We start from the raw sequence: 27,120 nt of genomic DNA, 5'->3' as shown, positions 1-27,120 counted from the left end.
AGAGACGATGAGACAAGGAGTAGCAAGAGGTGGGGGAGGGGGATAGAAGGGTGGGCAAGTATTGATCCTTACTGGGTACACACACACACACAGGTGGGCTCCAGGTGGTCGTAGACAGCTGGTGGTGGCAGACATATGGTGGGAGGCAGGTGGTTGTGATGGATGGGTTGTACCTGGTAGGTGGTGGTAGTTGTTTTGGTGTTGGAAGGTGGTGGTAGACACTCACGGGGAAGTGGTGGCAGACAGGTGATGGTGGCAGACAAATGATGAGTGATAGGTGTTACTGGAAGCGTGGTAACGGACAGCTGGTGGCAAGTAGCTATTGATTTATAGTTGATGGTGGCAGACAGGTGGTGGCAGACAGAGGAGTTCGATCTAATGGTAAACAGCTGGTGATGAAAAATAGCTGATGGAAGAGGGTTCGTGGAAATCAGTCTTGATTGCCAATCTGTGGCAGACAGTTGGTAGTAGACAGGCTGTGGCAGATTGGCGTTGCAAGAAAGGTATTGGCATATAGGCGGTGGCAGACAGGCGGTGGCAGACAGGCGGTGGCAGACAGACTGTAGCAGACAGGTAGTGGTAGACAATCGGTGGCAGACAGTCGGGGCAGACAGCCGGTGACAGACAGGCTGTAGCAAACAGGCTCTAGCAGACAATCGGCGGCAGACACACTAGCAGACAGGTGGTGGCAGACAGGGCACTCACCGTAATCAGTAGGCCGAGCTGTACCCGGGAGGTTAGGTGAGGTCGTGTTATGCGCCTCCAGGGACAGTCGTTATGCAGGGAGTCTAGCTCTCAGGCTTAAGAGTCTTTGGTTTCCTCACTTATGGGATTGATCTTCGTACTCAAAAGCCTCCATGTTGATGTACCTGAGACTCAGTGGTTATCGTACGTTTAGTAATCAGACGCGTCGTACTCAAGGCTCGGGTGTTGTATACAGGAGGTGTGTTAACGTCTCGAGGTGTCTCTCTGTTCTCCCAGTGGGGTTAGTAGGGAGGTGAGGGGTGGGTGGGGGGTGGGGGGTGGGTGAGGGGGTGGGTGGGGGTGGGTGAGGGTGGGGGTGGGTGGGGGTGGGTGGGGGGTGGGTGTGAGGGGTGGGTGGGGGGTGGGTGGAGGTGGGTGGGGGGTGGGTGAGGGTGGGTGAGGAGGGTGAGGGGGTGGGTGAGGGGTGGGTGGGGGTGGGTGGGGGGTGGGTGAGGGGTGGGTGAGGAGGTGGGGTGAGTGGGGTGCGGGGGGTGAGGGGTGGGTGGGGGAGGTGAGGGGTGGGTGGGGGTGGGTGGGGGGTGGTGAGGTGAGTGGGGGTGAGGGTGGGGTGAGTGGGGTGCGGGGTGGGGGTGATAGGTATGGTGTTGTTCTTCCGTCTGTAAGTATGTGAGTAATGTTTAATTATTAACTGCAGTGAATCCCAACTTGGAGCACAGTTATTTTTTTTAAATAGTTAATGAAAGTTGTTGATTTTTGGTGATGGTTCCGTGCATCAGTCGTTCCTCTAATGGTGACGTTTAAATACATACAGGAGACCCAGCCTGTCTCTCTCTCTCTCTCTCTCTCTCTGGCCACGGATGGGAGCAGCAGTGGATCACAAATATGTCCCTCCCCCCTAAGGTCTACCCTCATCACTCATGTCTCCAGGTTTCCAAAGGACACCAACGTCAGGAATAATCTTCTTGGGCCTTCCTAACTCCTGAGAGAGAGAGAGAGAGAGAGAAGGAAATGTTCCTCCGTGGTCGTTCTGAGAATCCTGCTAAGCTGGACCAAATCAGCAGGAACCTCCAAATAAAGTGTGTGTGTGTGTGTGTGTGTGTGTGTGTGTGTGTGTGTGTGTGTGTGTGTGTGTCCGGGCGTCAAAATGCAGGTCTATAGTGAATGGCGACTAACTAACTTTACCGAACACTAGGAAAAAGTTTGTCCATTATTTGGACCTTATCTTGGTCTCTGTAATCACATTGTTCTAGGACTTCCAATTGGATTTGTTTGCTTGGGTTAGGTTAGAGGAGAGAGAGGAGAGAGAGCGAGAGAGCGAGAGAGCGAGAGAGAGGCGAGGAGAGCGAGGAGAGGCGAGAGGCGAGAGGCGAGGAGAGAGAGCGAGAGAGAGAGAAGAAATGTAGGGATTCTCTGCCATTTTAAGTTTCATTCTTAATCCTCTTACGCTATTTTGTCTGTAATGTTACTGTGTGTGTGCTGTATACTCTAGCCAGTAACCACACACACACACACACACACACACACACACACACACACACACACACACACACACACACACACACACACACACACACACACTCTGCATATATGCCATACATACACACGCACCACCCATCGTCGTCAAGGTTAAGCCATCGTCATCAAAGGGTTAAACCAGCGTCAAAGGGTTAAACCATCGTCATAAATCAAGGGTTAAATCATCGTCATCAAAGGGTTAAATCATCGTCATCAAAGGGTTAAACCATCGTCGTCAAAGGGTTAAATCATCGTCGTCAAAGCGTTAAATCATCGTTATTTGCTGTAAAGGTTTCTTCCGTGTCGCCGTGTAGTGAGTTATCTCCCCCAAAAGTAATGGAATACGTCAACAAGTGTGGGTGTTTTCCTGCCTCCTGGGACACCATCTGGGCTCCTCAACTCAAGATACAGTCCCAGTGGTAACCTCCAGGGGTGTGGGATACATGGGGAGGGGGGAGAGGCAGGGGAGGGATGAGGAAAGGGAGAGGGAGGGGTGGAGAGAAAGGGGAAGGAAGGAAAAGGGAAGAAGGAGGAGGAATTAAATGAGAGAGACAGAGAAAAATAAGAATATGGAAGAAGAAGAATAAGAAAAGGAGAGTAGACAAGAGTTAAAATTATACCTGAAATAATTTTGTTTGGCCAATATTTTAAACATTCTTAAATATACCAGCTATTACTTATTATATTACTAACTACAATGATAAAAAAAATACAAACATTACCTGTAAAGTCACTCAAAACAAATATCTATACCAAATTATGTTGAAAAAATCTGACACAACGGACGAAGGATTTTGACAACCCTACCGAGACAACAGGAGTCATAGTGTTCATTATTGGAACTCATCGATCACCCCAAGAACAGATACAAAATTTATACAGGAAATAGTAAAATAATTCTGAGCCGAAGAGATTCACCTTATTGGGTTAGATTAGGTTAGGTTATGTTAGGTTAGATTAGGTTAGGTTATGTTAGGTTAGATTAGGTTAGGTTAGGTTAGGTTAGGTTAGGTTAGATTAGGTTAGCTTAGGTTAGGTTAGGTCGGGTTAAAATGATTTCCACAGAACATTATGGTAAACAGTGTTGTTAACTATGCTAGAGGGTAGTTGGTTCAGGACAAAGTATTCACATCAAAAAAATAAATTGACAGAGAAATGAAATTAAAATCAAAGTGAAAAATAACAAGTAAATAATTGAGTATTTCCCCAACAAACAATATAATAAATACTTAGGTGGAGAGAGATTAGTGTTCTAGGGTGTCAAATGTATATAGACGTTGACAGTGATAACAGTAAACAGAAACAGTGATAACAGTGAACAAAAGCAGTGATAACAGTAAACAGTGATAACAGTGAACAGTGATAACAACAAATAGAATCAGTGATAACATTGAACAGAAAGAGATAACAGTGTACAGAAGCAGTGATAACAGTGAACAGTGATAACAGTGAACAGTGATAACAGTGAACAGAAGCAGTAACAGTGAACAGAAGCAGTGATAACAGTGAACAGTGATAACAGTGAACAGAAGCAGCAAATGTTATGGAGTTACCACTTAAATAATACCTATAACAGTGAATTTATTCGACTCACTTGAAATAAATTGTAAAAAAAAAGTCTTTCTAGTGGAGGAAAAATCCGGCGGTTTTGAGGAAATAAATAAAAAAACGAAAATAATTAACGTTGACAATATTTTTCTCAAAGTTTTCAAAATCATTTTCTGGCGTACCTAACTGTGTGTGTGTGTGTGTGTGTGTGTGTGTGTGTGTGTGTGTGTTTATTTTACTTTTCTGGTTCATGAATCAAGGTAAGAAAACACACACACACACACACACACACACACACACGGCTCTCCATCAGAGACTAAAATTAAAAGGTGGAATTTTAATTTATAAATCATACGAGTTAGTTAGTGACCTTGGGCAGTCTGGTGTGAGAGGGAGGGTTGTGGGAGAGAGAGAGAGAGAGACCATTTTCACCACGTCACCTTCACACACACACACGAACAAAAATAATTCCTCATAACCCAGCCTCCCTACACGTCATTTTGTTGATATCAGTCTCCTTAGATATCGTTCAGTGTTCATTAATCTTCGCTCACTTTTCACCCCTTCCCTTTACCATCCTCACCTATCCTCACCCCTTCCCTTTACCCACCCCTCTCACCTATCCTCACCTTCCTTTTCTCCACCCACCCCCCACACCTACCCTCATCCCTTCCCTTTTCCCTCACCCACCCCACCCCACCCCGCCTACCCACCTTCCCCCTCCACCTACCCTAAAACACCCTCCTCTCCCCTTACACCTAGACGACACAATGTGAATCAGTCCTAAAGTATTCGGCCACCTGAGTTGTTATTCACAAACCCCGAACCTTTGATCTCATTCGCACATCATTTCCATCTCTGCTCCCTAGGAAAAAGAAAAAGATAAAACACAAAAAAAACAAGAAAAAAATATATATATAGGTATGTGTGTATGTTACTGTCTTAGCTATTTTTTGTTGTCTGTCACTGTCTGTCTGTCTGTCTGTCTGCCTGCCTGTCTGTCTGTCTGTCTGTCTGTCTGTCTGTCTGTCTGTCTGTTTGTCGGTTTTTACGTCACTTTAATCATTTATTATTTTTCTTTTTGTTTTTGTTTCGTTCTGATTGTCTGTTTTGTTTGTTTTATTGTCCGTCTGTTAATCTGAGTGTTGTTATTCCGAGTTTTCTGATTGTTTCTGTTATCTGATTGTGGTGAAATACTGACGTCAATCTGTATTTGTGTTGTGTGTGTGTGTGTGTGTGTGTGTGTGTGTGTGGTTGCGGCACTTTCTGGATGCACGTGGTACTGGTTCTGGAGAGTACACTTGGTAAACAAAGAACTTAATGCATTCATGTGAGTCATTTTAGTGCTCCACCCTCCTCAGGGTATGAAGTGGGGGGAGGGGGAAGGGGGGAGGGGTTGGGGGTGGGGATGGGGTGAGGGTGGGGAAGGAGGTGGGGGTGGGGGGGGTGGGGAGGGGTGGGACTGGGGTATGGGGTGGGGGTGGGAGGGAGGAGTTGGTAGAATATATTGATTTGCAAGTCTGTCAGTCTGTCTGTCTGTTTGTGTGTCTTGCTGTTTGTCTTAATATTACCCTATGTCTGTCTATATGTCTGTCTGTCTCTCAACATTCTCCCTTCCAGTGACTGTCTCAATGTCTTGTTTATATCTCTATGTCCTGTCTCTATCTCTCTATCTATGTCCCTTGACTCCCTATCACTACCTCCTCCCTATCACTACCTCCTCCCTATCACTACCTCCTCCCCTATCACTACCTCCTCCCCTATCACCCTACCTCCTTCCTATCACTACCTCCTCCCCTATCACTACCTCCTCCCCTATCACTACCTCCTCCCTATCACTACCTACTCCCTATCACTACCTCCTCCCTATCACTACCTCCTCCCCTATCACTACCTCCTCCCTCCTCCTCCCTCCCCTATCACTACCTCCTCCCTATCACTACCTCCTCCTATCACTACCTCCTCCTCCCTATACTACCTCCTCCCCTATCACCCACCTCCCCTCCCTATCACTACCTCCTCCCTATCACTCCTCCCCTATCACTACCTCCTCCCTATCACTACCTCCTCCCTATCACTACCTCCTCCTCATCACTACCTCCTCCCCTATCACTACCTCCTCCCTCCTCACCACCTCCTCCCATCACTACTCCTCCTCATCACTACCTCCATCACCACCTCCTCCCTATCACTACCCTCCCTATCACCTCTACCTCCTCCCCATCACTCACCTCCTCCCCTATCTCCCGTCTCTCTCATCTCCCGTCTCATCTCCCCTCCCCCACCTCTCTCTATCTCCCGTCTCTCTCTACCTCCCCGTCTCTCTCTATCTCCCGTCTCTCACCTCCCCGTCTCTCTCACCTCCCCGTCTCTATCTCCGTCTCTCTCATCTCCGTCTCTCTCTCTATTCCCGTCTCTCTACCTCCCGTCTCTCTATCTCCCGTCTCTCTCTATCTCCCTCTCTCATCTCCTGCTCTATCTCCTGCCCTCTCTTCATCTCCGCCTCTCTCTCTACCTCCCTGTCTCCCTATCTCCTGTCTCTATCTCCCTGTCTCTCTCTATCTCCCGTCTCTCTCATCTCCCGTCTCTCTACCTCCTGTCTCTCCTCCTCCTGTCTCTCTCTACCTCCCGTCTCCCGTCTCTCTCTATCTCCTGCTCCCTCTCTACCTCCCTCTGTCTCTATCTCCCGTCTCTACCTCCCTGTCTTCTCTCCTCCCGTCTCTCTACCTCCTGTCTCTCTCCTCCTCCTCCTCGTCTCTCTCTCACCTCCCGTCTCTATCTCCCGTCTCTCTCTCTATCTCCCGTCTCTCCTCTCCCTCCCGTCTCTATCTCCCGCTCCCCTCTATCTCCCTGCCCTCTCACCTCCCGTCTCTATCTCCCGTCTCTCTATCTCCTGTCTCTCTCATCTCCCGTCTTCTATCCTCCCGTCTCTCTCACCTCCTGTCTCTCTCCTCCTCCCTCTCTCTATCTCCCGTCTCTCTACCTCCCGTCTCTCTTTACCTCCCGTCTCTCTCTACCTCCCGTCTCTCTCTACCTCCCGTCTCTCTCTATCTCCCGTCTCTCTCCTCCTCCCGTCTCTCTCCTCCAGTCCTTGGCCCCCGCTCATCAGGTCAGACTCAGTCTTCCGTGAGTCAAGACCTAAGCCAGGGTATTAAGGGTGTATTATAGTGGAGGGGGTCAGGGGGGTACGGGGGAGACGATGTTTAACCCTTTGACGATTATGATGATTTAACCCTTTAATGACGATGATTTAACCCTTTAATGACGATGATTTAACCCTTTAATGACGATGATGTAACTCTCTCTCTCTCTCTCTCTCCCTCTATCATTCATCCGCCATCTTCTTCTTACAGGCCACATCATGTCTACGGTCGTCAACGGGCATCGGGACGAGGATTCCACCCACACCCATGGCCACACCCACCAGGGCCACACCCACCAGGGCCACATTCACCAGGGCCGCACTCATCATGGCCACATCCTGCCTATGCTCAGCTTCAGTGCTTCAACACCCACGGATGAGGAGAATCCCTTGGATACGAGTGAGTAATGGGTGGCCACAGAGAGAGAGAGAGAGAGAGAGAGAGATTCATTCAATAACCAATAAGAAAACATCCTCGCTCGCCAACACCTGCATCAACCGCCAAACATAATCAAGTTACACTCAACACGCATTACCATTGGCTGTGATAGATGTCAACAGAGTATATAAAGGATAGAAGCGGAAGGTGGATGGAAGGACAGGGGGAAAGGATAGAGACGGTAGATGGACGGAAGGACAGGGGGAAAGGATAGAGACGGTAGATGGACGGAAGGACAGGGGGAAAGGATAGAGACGGTAGATGGACGGAAGGACAGGGGGAAAAGATAGAGACGGTAGATGGACGGAAGGACAGGGGGAAAGGATAGAGACGGTAGATGGACGGAAGGACAGGGGAAAGGATAGAGACGAGATGGACGGAAGGACAGGGGAAAGGAGGAGACGAAGATGACGGAAGGACAGGGGAAAGGATAGAGACGGAAGATGGACGGAAGGACAGGGGGAAAGGATAGAGACGGAAGGTGGACGGAAGGACAGGGGAAAGGATAGAGACGGGTAGATGGACGGAAGGACAGGGGAAAGGATAGAGACGGTAGATGGACGGAAGGACAGGGGGAAAGGATAGAGACGGTAGATGGACGGAAGGACAGGGGGAAAGGATAGAGACGGTAGATGGACGGAAGGACAGGGGGAAAGGATAGAGACGGAAGATGGACGGAAGGACAGGGGGTAAGGATAGAGACGGACAGGTATAATTTACACTACACCTGTATATATATATTCCTTAATTAATGTCAAGGATGCAAACTCCATTTTGATTTGAATGAACCAGTAGAGGATTTTCTTTCTTTCTTTCTTTCTTTCTTCTCAATGATGGAAAATGATAGCGATTATTTTTTTTGAGAGAGAGAAATAAAAATAAGTAAAAGAAAATATTGTGGAATAGTTGAATGTTTTACGTTTGTGTCGTCACGTAAATGATAAAAAAATAAAAATCCCGAAATATTCCAGTTATTTTCCGTAACTTAATTTCCTTATCATTTTCAATCACTTCAGATGAAATAACTGCTTCAAGCCTCACCTCGTTATATTTTACTGTATATCCTGCTACTACTACTAACACTACTACTACTACTACTACTACTATTACTAATGATAATAATAATAATAATGATAATAATAATAATGATAATTAGGATCTATAATGTAAACAGGAAAGCAATGTCAACAATTAATAAACGGGTAAACAGGTAGACGAAAGGTAGACATCAGGTAGACAACAGGTAGACGAAAGGTAGACAACAGGTAGACAACAGGTAGACGAAAGGTAGACGAAAGGTAGACAACAGGTAGACAACAGGTAGACGAAAGGTAGACAACAGGTAGACAACAGGTAGACGAAAGGTAGACAACAGGTAGACAACAGGTAGACGAAAGGTAGACGAAAGGTAGACAACAGGTAGACGAAAGGTAGACGAAAGGTAGACAACAGGTAGACAACAGGTAGACAACAGGTAGACACTGTACACTGTCACCAAGTTAAATACGACACAGTGTACCATTGCCTGCAGCTTCCAGGTAAACTGTTATTAATAATTCCTGTGGCTCCGGGAAACAGTTTATTGTAGGTAAACAGCGCATAGTTAGCTGTAAGGCCACAGTGGGTATAGTGTGTGTGTGGGGGGGGGGGGTTATAGGTATAGTGTTAATTAAGCTAAAACCCTCAATGTATATTACCCGTCACACCTCTGTCACACCTCCGTCACACCTCTGCCACACCTCCGTCACACGTCTGTCACACCTCTGTAGTACCTTTGTCACACCTGTCACACCTCTATAACACCTTTGTCTCACCTCCGTCACACCTCCGTCACACCTGTCACATCTCTGTCACACCTCTATAACACCTCCGTCTCACCTCCGTCACACCTGTCACACCTCTATAACACCTCCGTCACACCTCCGTCTCACCTCCGTCACACCACTTCGTATAATTAACGTCGCACTTTCATATTAATTACCCGTCACACCAGCGTTACACCTCTGTACTAATTAATCGTCACAACTGTGCAATACACACAGCTAGGAGGCGGGAAGGAGCACCTTGAGAATGAGGGGAGTGAGCAACCGGAGCAAGGGGGGGAGGAATGAGGGAGGGAGGGCAGGGAGGAGCTGGTTCACTGGGGATTAAGGCTCAGTCATCAAGCTCCGGGAGTCAACACCTGAGAATTACCTGTCCTGGCGGAAGTAATGGCTAATTACCTGTGCCCTTACCGGCCTGAGAGAGAGAGAGAGAGAGAGAGAGAGAGAGCTACCTTACACACTAGAACACCTAAATACGTCAGTGTTGACAGAACAGATAAGCTAAACGGAAGGATGTTTTCACTTCACGGGTTATAAATTCTCACATCCCGTTCTGGTGATGATCTGACCAAACTCAACAAAATTAACCCATTTCTGGCCTATTTGCAGTGTTTACCTACCAATTTCTTCACTATCTCTGTTTCTAATTTGATGATATTTACCCTATTTGAAGATTTAAAGTAACCAATTCTCAAACAATCTGTTATCCTTCCGTTAAATAACTTTAAGTTTAGAATGTGATTTTTTGAAGTAAATTTCATGTGAGTCACTTCAAGCCTTCATTAAGGAATATCTAACTCAATTTGTAGGTCTACGGAAGCCAATTTTAACGTATTAAATAACTTTGATCTAAGTAATTCGGGCGGAACTCGTCAACAAGAGCGAATCAGAGGCCTTCAAACTCTCTTCAAGAAAGTTTTCCCAACATTTTAAACAACCCTCGTAGAATTATTCCCACTGTGTGTGTGTGTGTGTCCATAAGCTGTTTATCATAGATACCTAAAATTTTGCATGGAAGCACAACTAACAATTAAACACACTTGGTAAATGTTTCAGATCTTTAGTAAAAAAAAAAAAAAAATAGTCCCCGAGATAAAATTATAGTCTACCCTGAAGGCGGTTTACAATGTTTTCTATGAAAATAGCATGATAGAAAATGCATTGTTATAAGCAAAAACTAATATAAAACATCTAAATTCGGTTAGCAACTGAATTTTGACTTTATTTGTGATAACGGCCTTGACGCAAGCCTATCTCAGTTGTGGAGCGCAAATGAAGACGGATTTTACTTACATAAGAGTATTTTTATTGAGATAACTTGCATAGAAATGGTGGTGTAGTGTTGAGGTGTGGCTGTGTTGTGGGGTGTTGAGGTGTGGCTGTGTTGAGGGGTGTTGAGGTGTGGCTGTGTTGTGGGGTGTTAAGGTGTGGCTGTGTTGTGGGGTGTTAAGGTGTGGCTGTGTTGTGGGGTGTTAAGGTGTGGCTGTGTTGTGGGGTTTTGAGGTGTGGCTGTGTTGTGGGGTGTTAAGGTGTGGCACTGTGTTGTGGGGTGTTAGGGTGTGGCTGTGTTGTGGGGTTTTGAGGTGTGGCTGTGTTGTGGGGTGTTAAGGTGTGGCTGTGTTGTGGGGTGTTAGGTGTGGCTGTGTTGTGGGGTTTTGAGGTGTGGCTGTGTTGTGGGGTGTTAAGGTGTGGCTGTGTTGTGGGGTGTTGAGGGTGTGGCTGTGTTGTGGGGTGTTGAGGTGTGGCTGTGTGTTGGTGGGGTGTTGAGATGTGTTGTGTTGTGGGAGTGTTGGGGTGTGGCTGTGTTGTAGGGGTGTTGAGGTGTGGCTGTGTGTGGGGTGTTGAGGTGTGGCTGTGTTGTGGGATGTTGAGTGTGGCTGTGTTGGCGGGATGTTGGTGTGGCTGTGTTGTAGGGTGTTGATCTGTGGCTGTGTTGTGGGGTGTTAGGTGTGGCTGTGTTGTGGGGTGTTAAGGTGTGGCTGTGTTGTGGGTGGGTGTGGCTGTGTTGTGGGGTGTTGAGGTGTGGCTGTGTTGTGGGGTGTTGAGGTGTGGTGTGTTGTGGGGTGTTGAGGTGTGGCTGTGTTGTGGGGTGTTAAGGTGTGGCTGTGTTGTGGGGTGTTAAGGTGTGGCTGTTGTTACGCCGTCTCTTAATTTACTTAAATATCCAGGTTCTAGGCGTAACCAAACAAAAAGTGAAGTAAATTAAAAGAATAAAAATAAATAAAGTAAACCTTTAAGAATTTAATTGATTAAATATTAACACAATAAAGAGCCTCGTAGGCTGTCACAACAAATTGATTCACCATCGAAACTTTTAAGACACAAATGATACAAAACATCGAAACATCAAAAGAATAAAAATAAAGCATTGGATTACGTTAACACTGCATAAACATATAAAAACTATCACTGAAATTAACTAACGTGAAACAACACTGAATTACTTGAATACAACTAAGCAAATACTGATGGACACAAACAGAGACATAAATAGGTACTCACATAGATATACCACATTGGTGGCGACAGGAACAACACAAATAAATTAAGTATAAGTAACAAGTGACACTCAAAGGATGTGTACTGTATGACAAGAGGACTGAACTGACTCAAGTCAGTTGGTGGGTCCTATATATAAGGTCGGCTCCCGCCACGCGACCCGCCGGTGGGTCGTTTAACGATGCAGATGGTCGTTAGAGAACAAAGAATGCTGGTTACAATACAAAATAAAGAAATAAGATGGACTTGAACAAATAATGACAGTTAAAACCTTAACAGCACAGGGTAAGGTGACTAGAATATATAATAGTAAATTTAACACATCATTACAGGAATAATATGGAACATGGGAGCATGTTATATATAAAAAAATAGAAAAAATACGACACGGTCGTAACACTGTGTTGTGGGGTGTTGAGGTGTGGCTGTGTTGTGGGGTGTTGAGGTGTGGCTGTGTTGTGGGGTGTTAAGGTGTGGCTGTGTTGTGGGGTGTTAGGTGTGGCTGTGTTGTGGGGTGTTGAGGTGTGGCTGTGTTGTGGGGTGTTAAGGTGTGGCTGTGTTGTGGGGTGTTAAGGTGTGGCTGTGTTGTGGGGTGTTGAGGTGTGGCTGTGTTGTGGGGTGTTAAGGTGTGTAAATAAAGAAAGATTAATTATTTCTTCTTTAGTTTACATTAAATACTTACATAATCATTCGCTTTTCTCTCTCTCTCTCATATTACTCACACTCACTCACTCACTGTCTATCTCACCCACAGATCCCGCGATAGCCATTGACACACCTCTATGGGAACAACCAGAGGATGTCATTGGCTCCTCGATGGTGACGGAACCTCCCCTCCAAGGCTCCCAGACGACCCAGTATGACTTCCACCACCAACACCACCACGACACCCAGACGACGGCGGCGACAACGGTGACGACGACGCCCTACATCGACGTAAATCGGGCGGTGGTGCTTGTGGATGGTGTGAAGGAGGACGAGGAAGACGATGAACCTGATGAACGTGCCCCTCTGTTGGGTACTGGTGGTGGGAGTGGTGGTGGTACTGGTAGTGGTGGTATTGGTGGTGGTAATCGTGGGTTAGGATTGACTTTACCCCTAAATATGCCTAGAAGGTGAGTATACGTATGGGTATGGCGGTAGTAGTGATGATAGTGGTAATGGCGATGATGGTACTGGTGGTGATGGTGGTAGTGGTGGTAGTTGTATTGTGGTAATAGTGGTCATGGTGGTGATTTGATTTTATAGAAGGTGAGAACTTCCCTCCCTCCCTCCCTTCCTCCCTTCCTCCCTCCCTCACAACACACAGACAAACGCGCCTCACAAAACACCTGCAGACGAGGTCAGACGTGTGGTGCTGTGTCATGGCCTTAGTGGAGAGAGAGAGAGAGAGAGAGAGAGAGAGAGAGAGAGAGAGAGAGAGAGAGAGAGAGAGAGATCTTAGCGTTACTCTGTCTAGATCGAAATTGCTTTTGTCTCAGTAAAGTGGGACACACACACACACACACACACACACACACACACACACGTTCCCAAAGACCACCATCTGGCAGGTTTGGATTCCTTTCGATAGTGTCTGAAGCCTGTACACGAGTCAGCTGGTGGCCAGGTGGTAGAGACACACACCAGGTTTAGCAAAAGTTAAGGTTGTCTTACACAGGTTACAAGGCTACTACAGGTACAGGTTACAAGGCTACTACAGGTACAGGTTACAAGGCTACTACAGGTACAGGTTACAAGGCTACTACAGGTACAGGTTACAAGGCTACTACAGGTACAGGTTACAAGGGCTACTACAGGTAAAGGTTACAAGGCTACTACAGGTACAGGTTACAAGGCTACTACAGGTACAGGTTACAAGGCTACTACAGGTACAGGTTACAAGGCTACTACAGGTACAGGTTACAAGGCTACTACAGGTAAAGGTTACAAGGCTACTACAGGTACAGGTTACAAGGCTACTACAGGTACAGGTTACAAGGCGGATGGTGTGTCTGTTGGCTTCTGATGTTAGCAGAACACACCTGAGGGAGATATTAAGGGCAGGTGTGGGTTATTGTTATGCAGGTGTGCTGAGGTTAATTGTCTTGTTACCTGTAGTAATGACACACAGGTATAATTTCCACCATAGTTATTATTATTATTATTATTATTATTATTATTATTATTATTATTATTATTTATTTTTTTTTCTCATGTTTCAGTATTTATATGACCAAAAATTATACTGATATACATGTTATTAAAGAGGATAAACAACTCCTGATACAAAAGTAGTAAAAGTAATACCTTGTAGAAGTAGTTTTATAATTTTATTACCAATATTCTGTAACCCCGAGTTAATCCTTATCCCGAGACATTAATTACTATTAGTTAATTATACCGTAATTAATGACCTTCACTTTTAATTACTACTTCACGTCCTTATTATATTTGACCTTTGACCTTAATTAAATATTTTCACTTTATTATTTTATAAAGATGATCTTCAGTTACTACCTAGTCAAACTCCTTTAATTATCTCTTAGCCTAACCTGATCTAACCTGACCTAACCTGACCTAACCTGACCTAACCTGCGATTTATTCTTTGAATTTTGACCGCTTGACTTCGTGACCTCATGTTCCCCCCACCCTTGAATTCGTGTCCTCTCACCCTTGACCTCTTGTTCTCGTGTTCCCATCCTTGACCTCTTGACCTTCCTCTTGACTTCTTGACCTCGTTTTCCCCTGCCCTTGACCTCTTGACCTTATGTCCCCTTCACCCTTGACCTCTTGACTTCGTGTCCCCCCTCCCTTGACGTCATGTCCCCCTCACCCTTAACTCTTGACCGCTTGACCTAATGTCCCCTCACCCTTAACCCTTTGACCTCGTGTCCCTCCACCCTTGACCTCTTGACCTCGTGTCCTCGGAAGGTCATCATCGTACACGGGGTTGGTGATGGAGAACGGGGAGGCTGACCCAAACATGGCGTCCTCCATCGCTTCCTTCCTGCGTTCTAAGTCAGAGTCTGAGAACCTTTTCTCCTGTGACGCCTCCTGCAGGTGAGAGAGGGAGAGTAGGTGTGTGTGTGTGTGTGTGTGTGTGTGTGTGTGTGTGTGTGTGTGTGTGTGTTTGGCAGAGTGTGTGTGTGTGTGTGTGTGTGTGTGTGTGTGTGTGTTGGCAGAGTGTGTGTGTGTGTGTGTGTGTGTGTGTGTGTGTGTGTGTGTGTGGAGAGTGTGTATATTGAGAAAGTGTATATGTGTGTGTGTGTGTGTGTGTGTGTGTGTGGGAGACTGTGGAAAAGGGTGTGTGTGTGGGAGAGTGTATGAAAGTATGAGAGAGGGTGTGTGGTGGTAGAATAGAAGTGTGTGTGAGAGAGGAGATATTACCAATGAATGATGTAACGAATGTATGGATGAAGAACAGTGTATGAGAGGGAAAGAAAGCGCTTGTATGTATGGATGTATTTGGTTTAATAAATTATGTTATTGTTGGATGTCATAAATTTTCGTTTGGTTGTGTTTGTTTGTGTGATTTTTTGGCTAAAACATTTTGGTTTTATTTATGTTGTAAGGTGTTTGTGATCTTCTGACTGTGTATGTGTGTCTGTTTGTGATGTTCTGATTGTGTGCGTGTATGTGTGTCTGTTTGTCGTGTTCTGATTGTGTATATGTCTTGGCCTTCTGATTGTCTCCGCGTCTGTGGCTTTCTGAATGTTTGTTCGTTTGTGTGTCTTCTAATTGTGTGTTTGTTTGTTTGTTTGTTATGGTCTGTGGCCTTCTGAATGTATGTCTGTATCTAGGTGTCACTCTCTCTCTCTCCTGTAACCTTCACACAACCAACGACCCTAATTTCAGTTTCATTGGATTTCATTATTTTCCTCTAAAGACAAACACAGACATTATGTATGGTCAGATATACTTATACATCATACATAATCGCACGTTTTGTATTATATCATATTCCTCCTTCAGTTCTGTAGTGTCGTGAATAATTTTATGTTTATTCTTTCATTAATCCTCTAAGTTTCTTCATGTCATGTAAACTGGTTTTTTTATCCTTTAATGTCTTATATTATAATGTGTATAATTATTTCATTCACGAGTTCTCTATAATCCCATAAGAGTGTTTTATAATTCCTTCATATAATTAATTTCCTTCATTATACAGCTATAGAAGTAAGAATTATATTATTTTTTTAAGAGTATACATTCTCAGTATTCATAAGTTCTTCCTATACATTCAAGAACGTATGTATATAATCCCATTACATCATAACAAAAGGAGTATTCATGTTTTCAGATTCATTAAGATATCCTGACTATTTTTCATTCCTTCTATTCTTTCCTTCCTTCCTTCTACCTAATATTCACTCACATCTCCATCCCTCCCTCCCTCCCTCCTTCCCTCCCTCCTTCCCTCCCTCCTCCCTCCTCCTCCCTCCCTCTCCTCCCTCCCTACCTTCCTTCCTCCCCCCAAAAGGCAGTAAACACCACATTCGTCTCTCACATTCTCAGTGCCTTATCCCCAGATCTCCCTCTTGTTTTCTCCCCGCCAGCAGCCCCCAGGACTCTGAGAAACTTTTGGACGGTGAAGTTAAGTCCCCAGCAGACCCTGTACTCCTGAACGTGGCTAACCAGTTCGTCAAAGACATACTAACTAAGGCACAAGAGGAAGCAACCAAGAAAGACCTCGCGACTGACAAGGTAAATTATGACTTTTTATTCGTATTTTTCTCTCGCTGGATCTTGTGGCTATTTTGAACTATTTTTTTTGGCCCTTATTTTTTTAGTTTGCAACAATATTTATTTTTTGTTACAGTTGCTATTTTTGGGGACTGGTTATTCTAGTTGTATTTTGCTATTTATTATTGTTATTTTTCGCTGATATATTATAGACGTACTTTAGTAATTTTTTAATACTTTTTTGACAGATATTTACAGTGAATTTGGTAGACTTTACTTTACCTTTATCCTCCATAATTAAGAATTTTGATGGAATTTGTTATTACTTTTTCACCAAATATACTCAAGATATATAACGCTACTTTTTTATATAGTTATACTTAATATAATTGTGTATAATGTCTGATATATTTTAATTCTCTGCATGACGAAATTTTTTAGAATTTTTGATTTTTTTTCAAGACAGGTGAGTAAATATTAATCTTTTCCCACCTTGTAAGCAAAATTTACCTGAAGACTAAATTAACGGACAGTATAACCTCCATATAACGGACTTTTCTCTATATAATCCGTTAGATGGGGGTTTCATAATTATCTAACTGACCTTCGTTATAACGGACTTTCATCTCTATGTAGTTCGTTAGATGGAGGTTTCATATCTACCTGACCTTCGATATAACGGACTTTCTTCTCTCTATAGTCCGTTAAATAGAGGTTTCACTGTAACTTATTTCGCCTTGCAATTACCGAAGAGTTTCTAAATACTTTGCGTTGTTTGTGCATGTTTTTAATTAACCCTCTGAGGAAGATGGTTTAATTTCTTGAGGGTTAAGCTAAAAAAAATGGCCCTGAAAATACTGTAGGTTAAACCATCGTCTTTAAGGGTTCTATGTTAAACCATCTTCTTTAAGGGTTATAAGTTAAACCCTCGTTCTTAAAGGGTTATAACCTAAACCATTTTTCTATAAAGGGTAAAAATATTATAAAGTTTAGTTGCCTTTTTTTTAATGTCATAAGTTGTTGGTAAAAAAATTGTGTTCGCCACATCGTCGTCGTCAAAGGTTCAATAATCGTTGTGAAAGAGTTAAAACATCATTATCATCATCATCATCATCATCATCATCATCATCATCAAAGTGTAACAAACATGTGGTTCGTTTGGCGTGTTGAGGAAGACCAGCTCACACGGATGGAAGTTTGTACACAAGATACTGGGTGGATCGTCCTTACAGATGCTTACTATACAATAAGCTGGATTAGGTTAGTTGCCCCAGGAAGGAAGTGTCAATCGTCGTTTTCTTTGTTCGTTTTAGATTGTTTCTCACAGACCCAACGTCTCATTAAACCTTTCCTATGGTCTTTTATCGCCTAAATACTGTACTTGTGATCCTTTTTCATTCTTTCAATAAAATCGATTATTATTGTATATGGAATTAATGAGATATGGGGTTAGTGGTAAGGTAAGGAGAGTGAGAGAGAGAGTTAACTAGTGATTAGGCTAACTAATTCATTATCTACTATAGCTAACTTTTACCTTTTAATTAAGAAGATAGATCTACGAAAACTTTCCTCCCATTTTCTTTGTTATTTTTAAGGGAAAGCTAATCTAGATATTGCTTTAAGGTGAAATAATAACCAGGGAGTGTTAGATATAATACCAATTACATACACTAATCTAATATATCTATAATTAGTTCCCAGGTACAACAATCCGGTTAAAATAATATTAATTGACGATTCGACTTAAAAAAAAATCTTCTCTTGACTAATGATCTACTCAGGTCAGCTTTTAACAACACCAAGAAGCAAATCTTGTGATATAACAGCTGTGATTCACGTCCCGTTGTATACAAAATCCTTTCAGCGAGTTCCCGGAAGAGTCAATACCTCCCCCAGTGTACACGCTTCAAGGCCTGACTCAGCGGGAGAATGGTCAGGCTTGGTAATAATGTAACGGAGTTTGGGTCGACTGAAGGAAGCAGAAGTGACAACAAAGGCAGTATAGAACCTCTTGAACACAGAACGTAAAACATTAAACATATTTGAAAATTAAAAAAAAAAGGTAATGGTTGTTTAAAGTAAAAGAATTCCCCATCTGTAGAGCTTAAAAGAGAGAGGAGAAAGAAAGAAAGAAAGTGAGAGAAGAGAGAGAGAGAGAGAGAGAGAGAGAGAGAGAGAGAGAGAGAGAGAGAGCTTCATACCTTATTACAAATGAATGGACTGGGAATACTGCCTTGGGGTAGAACGAGCGAAGTTAAGGAGATGATGAGATGTATATATCCAATCGGCTCTCGACACCTGTTTCTAAAGGAAAGTCCGGGAATTAGAATAAAATATAATTATGTGTGTGCAGTAAGGAGTTCGCCATGTTGTATAGGTGGAAACATTACTCACCTTGTTGGAAGTTCTGGCAGGTTAATTAGACTCTCAGTAAGAACACCTGAGTGAGAGGCACCTGAAAAAAAAAAGTTATTAAGTGTTGGATTATAGCAATCTCTCTCTCTCTCTCTCTCTCTCTCTCTCTCTCTCTCTCTCTCTCTCTCTCTCTTTCCCTCTTTCACTCTCTCTTTATCTCTCTCTCTCTGTTTGTGTATGCTCCTGTTGCTCTCTCCGTCTGTCTGTCTCTCTGTCTTTAACTCTCTCTGTCTGCCTGTCTCTCTGTCTTTAACTCTCTCTCTCTCTCTCTCTCTCTCTCTCTCTCTCTCTCTCTCTCTTTGTCTTTCTCTCTCTCTCTCTCTCTCTTTGTCTTTCTGTGTCTTTCACTCACTCTGTCTTTTCCCTGTCTGTCTGTCTGTCTGTCTGTCTTTCCTCACTCTGTCTTTCCCTGTCTGTTTGTCTCTCTCTGAAATAGAACTCTGCCGGGACTAAAGATCAGAAAAAGACAGAAATAAATACGAAAGAACTATCTTACCAATTAAGGTTCCTGTAGGAAGACAGAAGCCGAGGTGACCAGTTATTGCCACATCTTATAAAGGGAGATTGCTTGTTGACCGCAGGCTAGTGATGAGGATAGTAATTGTTGACCGCAGGCTAGTAATGAGGATAGTAATTGTTGACCGCAGACCAGTAATAAGATAGTAATTGTTGACCGCAGGCTAGTAATGAGGATAGTAATTGTTGACCACAGGCTAGTAATGAGGATAGTAATTGTTGACCGCAGTCTAGTAATGAGGATAGTAATTGTTGACCGCAGACCAGTAATAAGATAGTAATTGTTGACCGCAGGCTAGTAATGAGGATAGTAATTGTTGACCACAGGCTAGTAATGAGGATAGTAATTGTTGACCACAGGCTAGCAATGAGGATAGTAATTGTTGACCGCAGACTAGTAATAGGTCACCGTAGGCTAGTAATAAGTATAGAAATTGACCGCAGGCTAGTGAGAAGGATAGTAATTGTTGACCGCAGGCTAGTAATTAATATTTCTAGTTGCCTGTCCTAGAACAACGAAAAAATAAGAATTACAGACAAGTAAAAAAAAGTTAGTTTGAGTTTTCTTAAGTAAAATCTATGAGGAAAATGTTAAGGAATATTACCAGTTAAACCTTAAGTATTTTCAAGATCAGATCAACTTATTTACTGAAGAACTGAATAGAGTGAAAAATGACCCTGTCAGTATGTGTGTGTCTGTCTGTCAGTATGTGTGTGTGTCTGTCAGTATGTGTGTGTGTTTGTCAGTATGTGTGTGTGTCTGTCAGTATGTCTGTGTCTGTCAGTATGTCTGTCTGTCAGTATGTCTGTCTGTCAGTATGTGTGTCTGTCAGTATGTGTGTGTCTGTCAGTATGTCTGTCTGTCAGTATGTCTGTCTGTCAGTATGTGTGTCTGTCAGTATGTGTGTGTCTGTCAGTATGTCTGTGTCTGTCAGTATGTGTCTGTGTCTGTCAGTATGTCTGTGTCTGTCAGTATGTCTGTGTCTGTCAGTATGTCTGTGTCTGTCAGTATGTCTGTGTCTGTCGAATATGTGTGTGTCTGTCAGTATGTCTGTGTCTGTCAGTGTGTGTCTGTGTCTGTCAGTATGTGTGTGTCTGTCAGTATGTCTGTGTCTGTCAGTATGTCTGTGCCCTGTCAGTATGTGTGTGTCTGTCAGTATGTCTGTGTCTGTCAATATGTCTGTGTCTGTCAGTATGTGTCTGTGTCTGTCAGTATGTGTGTGTCTGTCCGGTATGTGTGTCTGTCAGTAGTATGTGTGTGTGTGTCCAGTATGTCTGTGTCTGTCAGTATGTGTCTGTGTCTGTCAGTATGTGTGTGTGTCTGTCAGTATGTCTGTGTCTGTCAGTATGTGTCTGTGTCTGTCAGTATGTGTGTGTGTCTGTCAGTATGTATGTGTCTGTGTCTGTCAGTATGTGTGTGTGTCTGTCAGTATGTGTGTGTGTCTGTCAGTGTCTGTGTCTGTCAGTATGTGTGTGTGTCTGTCAGTATGTGTGTGTCTGTCAGTATGTGTGTGTCTGTCAGTATGTCTGTGTCTGTCAGTATGTGTCTGTGTGTCTGTCAGTATGTCTGTGTCTGTCAGTATGTGTCTGTGTCTGTCAGTATGTCTGTGTCTGTCAGTGTCTGTGTCTGTCAGTATGTGTGTGTCTGTCAGTATGTCTGTGTCTGTCAGTATGTGTCTGTGTCTGTCAGTATGTGTGTGTCTGTCAGTATGTCTGTGTCTGTCAGTATGTGTGTGTGTCTGTCAGTATGTGTGTGTCTGTCAGTATGTCTGTGTCTGTCAGTATGTGTCTGTGTCTGTCAGTATGTGTGTGTGTCTGTCAGTATGTCTGTGTCTGTCAGTATGTGTCTGTGTCTGTCAGTATGTCTGTGTCTGTCAGTATGTGTCTGTGTCTGTGTCTAAGTCCCCAAAAATATAAATGAAAGCGTTACTGTGAGAAAACATTAAACTATGGCAAAAAAATAATGAGAAATTTCCGAAAAAAAATTTATCCCTCTTGTTGTACACTTAACCGTAGTTTATAACTAATCTGATGATGTTGGTTTAACTCTTTGAGGATGGTGGTTTAAGTCTTTGGGGATTTCAAATTTTTTAATGCTCTTACAGTCAATAGAACCTTAAGTTATCATTCTCAAAGGGTTAAACCATCATCCTCAAAGGGTTAAACCATCATTCTCAAGGGGTTAAACCATCATTCTCAAAGAGTTAAACCATCATTCTCAAAGGGTTAAACCATCAATAACAAAGAATTAAACCATTAATTTCCAAGGGTTAAACCATTCATCCTCGTAGGGCTAAACCATAAATTTCAAATGGATTAAACCATTAGCCTTCCTCAGAACGCTAAATCATCATACGCAATGTATTAAATTATCATCCTGTTTACCCATCATCATCATCATCATCATCATCATCATCATCATCACCACCATCATCACCATCATCACCATCACCATCACCATCATCACCATCATCACCATCATCATCATCATCATCACCATCATCATCATCATCACCATCATCATCATCATCATACTGAATTCTTAACACTGAATCATTCTGTAAATTACTCCCCATCAATGACCTAATTAAATCAATCCCACTCCCTCCCTCTCATCCCTCTCTCCTTACGACCTGTCTCCACAACCCCTTCCCACAACCCCTCCCCACAACCCCTCTCATAACCTTTCCTCACAACCCCTCCCCTCAACCCCACCCCACATAACCCCACCCCACAACTTTCTCACAACCCCACCTACAACCCACTCACAATCCCTTTCACCAACCCCTAACCACAATCCCTCTCATCACCCCTTACCCCACAACCCGTGTCCCTCCTCTCCTCACACCCCCTAACTACCCTGACCTCTGACCCATACACCTGACCTGTATTAACACCTGAAGTGACCTTATCCTACAGGTTGTGATAGATGCGGACAAGATCAGGTCAGACGAGCGATTAATGGAGGTCGTTCGTCGTTTCGTATCCGACATAATGATCAAAGCAAAGGCTGAAGCTTGGGACAGTATGCGGCAGATTCAGAATAATAACAATAATATAGTTAATGTGAAGGTAGGCTGGTAACCACCCCTCCTCCCATCAGTCTTCTCTCTCTGCACGTCAGCGGCCACTTTGTTTACATTATCTCCTGTGTTTTAATACCACACGAGATGTTTTTTTTTTGTGTTTTTTTGTGCATCTTGACATCAATCGTGGGATGTTTAGTGTTTATTAATTTTTCTCTTAAGCATCTTGATATCACACGAGGGAATGTTATTTGGAATCCTCTCCTACATATTGGCATCGCAGCGATTTTGTTTCATGCATCTTGTAAACGTACGCGACAATATCTTTTATAACTTTATTATATTTCTACCTCTCGTAAAAGATTTGGCGTGTGCGTTTCTTTATTTTTTTTTATTTTTTTAGCTTAGAGAATTAATTAGAAAAGTGAGCTTTTTAATATTATTCTCAAGGAGTTAATTAGGTGACGGGGATACTGTCACTTAGTCTACTTGCACGCAGTTTTATCATTCATTGCACATATTATATTCTTCTTTTTTATATACCCATTATTCTTGGTATGCACTCACTCACTCACTCGTAAAACAACAACAACTTGACAACGATGGAACTTAGAGACTGCACGAGCTAGAGTCTTGTCTCTGTTGTTTGATATCTGCATCTTGATACCTTATACGTCAGGACGCGAGATGTTTCTTAACAAACATTTGAACACCAGTGAGAGAAAGAGAGAGAGAGAGTAAATGTTGTTTATTCTACACAATAACAGTTTATCTAATATCCTGTCAGGTGCTAAAGAAGGTAGACCAACTCCAGGTGACCTACAAAGGGACATTGCACGCGTTGCATCTTGCATTTTTTATTACTTGCACGAAACCAGTTGTTAAATTGTCTGGTGCAGCTTGATCACTACTACTTCTACTACTGAGAGTACTACTACTACAATACTACAATTACTACTACTTATAATATATATATATATATATATATATATATATATATATATATATATATATATATATATATATATATATATATATATATATATATATATATATATATATATATATATGCTACTAAAAGGAAAAGAAAAGAATCGTGTAATTCACATCTTCAGGGATGAGTCTGTACTCACCCTGAAGATGTATACAACTTTCTTCTGCAATCACCTTGCACCTACAGTGATTTACTTGCTTATATATATATATATATATATATATATATATATATATATATATACACATACATAAGTAGTTAGTAGTAGTAATACTAATACTATATATTACTACACACACACACACACACACACACACACCTCACGCATGTTTTATCTAAAGTTACTATTACTCAGGTATGCATCATTAACCTATAAAATATCAACCACTAAATACCTGTTGTCTGAGTCACCCAAGACTGACCCGCTAAATTCTTTTGGTCTAACATAATCGTCAAGGTAATCTGTTATCTTTTGTACCTTAACATTATATTGTTAAAAGGTGTTATATTACTTCCTTTTAAGCAGCTATAGTCATCATGGTTTTTATATACAAATTATTATCCAACATTCTGTATGTAATTATTTTTTATCTTACCGAAATACTATTTTACTACCTGGATTACATTGTTTAGATATTATTATAAATGAATGCGTTAGTTACTCACCTGTGTGGTATTGTGATTACTGTCCAATTATTCCACAATTCTATACAGGTGTTCAGTGTCTCTCCAGTTTAGTCTACTACTGACCATTAATTAGCGACATATATCCCGTAAGTAATAACAAGGTAAGGAGGTCAAGGGTTCGATTCCCGACTAGTGAGGTATTATTTGTAAAAGGTAAAGTATAAAATAAGACTGAGAGCAGTTTGACGTGTTAAGGTAGAGGCAGAGGAGAAATGGAGGTTGTTCTTGTTGTGTGTTAGGGTAGTTAGTTGGTTTTATTTAAGTCTGTCCTTGGTCAAGTCTTTGTTTTCTATGTTCCCCTCCGTTCTTTTATTTTCTCTCTTCTTTCTATTTCCCTCACCTATTGTCTCTCTCTCTCTCTCTCTCTCCTCTCTCTCTCCCTCTCTCTCTCTCTCTCTCTCTCTCTCCCTCTCTATGGATAAGGAGGATGTGGAGTGTAGAAGAAATGGAAGGGGGTTGATGTGGAAGAGGTAGAAGGACATAGCGTGAAGCCATAGACACAGACACAGACATAAAGCTACAGACAGACACAGACATGAAGCTACAGATACAGACATAGACACAGACGGTTCACCAGTGCCAAAATTTAATGACTACAATCAGTGAAGTTGACGGTACAGAGACAGCAGTTGGTGAGACAGATCAGTTTTATCTATCTATCTATCTATCTATCTATCTATCTATCTATCTATCTATCTATCTATCGTTGCTCTACTTCCATATAAAAAGGGGGGGGGGGAGACTGGCGCAAAACAAGTGTAAAACAAAGTAAAAGAAAAGTACTGAGGAAAATGAATCTTATAGTGTCTTAGTGTTGACGTCTTGGAAGCCATTGTGAGGTTTAAACACACGTCTTTAACATTGGAACAACAATAGTACAAAAATATTTAACCAAAGCTCATTTACACTTATTCTATTGTTATTTATTTATTACGTGTTTGTTCATCCATAATTATTTAAGTTATTCCTCTTAAAAACTCTAAAGAAGAAAATGGTACGGTGTAGAGAACGAAAGAAAACGATTATTGCGATATCTTATCCAAGCAATTAAAGATATCAAGATAGCTGTTTATATTACAAGATATTTTATTCCATCGTCTAACTTACTACACTAGCTAGCCACAATTAGCCACACGAGTGACACATTCTTTAATTAAGTTTGTGGTTTATAATTAGCTGTGGCGTTTGTATGCTTACTGCTGGTTGGTGGAACTACGACTCCATGTCCTGTTGCCATGACTACCTCGGCCAAAGTTTGTTTTCGTCACCTGTGCTCTCAGGTAATTAACATCTGGTAGGAGGTGCTTCTGTGTTCGTGTTGGTAAAATATCTAATGTGGGTAATTAATGAATATATTCTTAAATACCGTGTTTGGTGTGTCAATGTCGTGTTGATAATGAGAGTCTTACGTTTATAATAAATTTTTTCAATATCACATATTTCCTGCGTTTAACGAAGCGTGTAATGAATCCAGACACACAGAATAATGATTAACGAAAGAATGTGTAATAAGTTAGCGATGAGAGCGTTTACACCACTAAATTATTCCTGACAAAGAAATTCAATTGATTGGTTAACATTTCGTGGAAGAGGAAGAGGAGGAAGAGAAAGCAGGAAGAGGACCAGGAGGTAGGCCAAGGAGGAGGAGGAGGTGAGGAGGAAGAAACAGGAAGAGGACAGGAGGTTGGTAAAGAAGAAGGAGGAGGAGGAGGAGGAGGAGGAGGAGGAGGAGGAGGAGGAAGAGAAACAGGAAGAGGGCAGGAGGTTGGTAAAGAAAGAGGAGGAGGAGGAGGAGGGAGGAGGAGGAGGAGGAAGAAACAGGAGGAGGACAGGAGGTTGGTAAAGAAGAAGGAGGAAGAGGAGGAGGAGGAGGAGGAGGAGGAGGAGGAGATATGCATTAAGGAACTAAACCAAATGAAGAAAATAAGCACCATTAAAATATGATATAATTCGATCTAACTTAAACCAATACCACTTTATATAACACAATGGTGCATTAAGCTTACGTTTAGTCAGCTTAATGGAGACCTTTATCTTAATGACGTGTTAGAATCCGCTGTGTGGGAACCTATTACTAGTCTATTGAAGAGGAGTCGATGATTCTTACTGACAATTTCAGGCTAACGTACAGTGGGTGACCTCCTAGTACCCTCTGAGGACACACGTGGGGTTTGTTTATATTTGAGGTGGAAGAGATTATCGCTATTCCTTCTCTGTCTGTCTGTCTCTTTCTCTCTCACTCGGATTGAATGTCACGTTGTAACCTTTACTGTCTCCCCTCACCTTCCCTTTACTTCCTTCCCTTCTCCTTACTTCCCCCCTTTCCCCTTACTTCCTCCCCTTCTCCTTACTTCCTACCCTTACTTCTCCCCCTTTACTCTTCCTTACTTTCCCCTCATTTCTCCCCTTCCCCTTTTCCCTTCCCCTTACTTCTCCCTCTTCCCATTTCCCCCTTCCTTAAATCCCCAAACTCTCAGCTTCCTCATGTCACCTCCTCCTTCTCTATCTTCTTCACCCCCAAACCCCCACACTTTTCTCTTCCTCATTTTAAAACTTTCTTCCCCTTCCCTCTTCACCCTCTCTTCTTCTTCTTCTTCCTTCTCCTTTCAGCTTTCCTAATTATTTCACCCTCACCTCCTTTCCTCTTTCTCCCAGTTTCTCACTTCTTCCCTCCCTGTATCGTTGTCATGGCGACCGTCTAGTATTGGTTTACCCTGACACGGTGGTGGTTGGTGGTGGTAGTTGGTGGTGGTGGTGGTATGTGTGGTGGTGGTGGTGGTGGTGGTGGTGGTAGTGGGTGATAGCAGCGGTGGTGGTGATAGTGGTGTTGGTGGTGGTGGGTGGTGGTGGTGTTGGTGGTGTTGGTGGTGGTGGTGGTGTTGGTGGTGTTGGTGGTGGTGGTGTTGGTGGTAGCGGTAATGGTGTTGGTGGGAGTGGTGGTGATGGTGGAAGTGGTGGTGATGGTGGTAGCGGTGGTAGCGGTGTTGGTGGTAGTGGTGGTGGTGGTGTTGGTGGTGTTGGTGGTAGTGGTGGTGATGGTGGTAGTAGTGGTGGTATTGATGGTGGTATTGGTGGCAGTGATATAAATGATGGTAATGGTAGCATAGATGGTAGTAATGGTGGTAATAATAGCAGTAGTGATGAT

The 27,120-nt window shown here is 42.9% G+C and overlaps 1 protein-coding gene across 5 annotated transcripts in view; it reads left to right on the top strand.

Moving 5' to 3' along the window:
* Positions 1 to 27,120, top strand: part of LOC121871824 — a 61,930-nt gene that overhangs the window by 26,467 nt on the left and 8,343 nt on the right. Inside the window, exons 2-6 of one of the 5 annotated variants that reach the window (XM_042374337.1) lie at positions 7,122 to 7,310; positions 12,426 to 12,786; positions 14,586 to 14,714; positions 16,214 to 16,358; positions 22,188 to 22,340. In XM_042374337.1, the coding sequence (XP_042230271.1) occupies positions 7,130 to 7,310; positions 12,426 to 12,786; positions 14,586 to 14,714; positions 16,214 to 16,358; positions 22,188 to 22,340 (969 nt within the window). In that variant the 5' untranslated portion in view covers positions 7,122 to 7,129. Of the gene's footprint in view, positions 1 to 7,121; positions 7,311 to 12,425; positions 12,787 to 14,585; positions 14,715 to 16,210; positions 16,359 to 22,187; positions 22,341 to 27,120 lie in introns of all 5 variants that reach the window. The other 4 variants (XM_042374336.1, XM_042374339.1, XM_042374338.1 and 1 more) reach the window with 4 other exon arrangements.

This window comes from Homarus americanus, unplaced genomic scaffold (assembly GCF_018991925.1).
Source record: "Homarus americanus isolate GMGI-L3 unplaced genomic scaffold, GMGI_Hamer_2.0 scaffold39675, whole genome shotgun sequence".
Taxonomy (NCBI): Eukaryota; Metazoa; Arthropoda; class Malacostraca; order Decapoda; family Nephropidae; genus Homarus; species Homarus americanus.
This window is presented reverse-complemented; position numbering and strand designations above follow the sequence as displayed.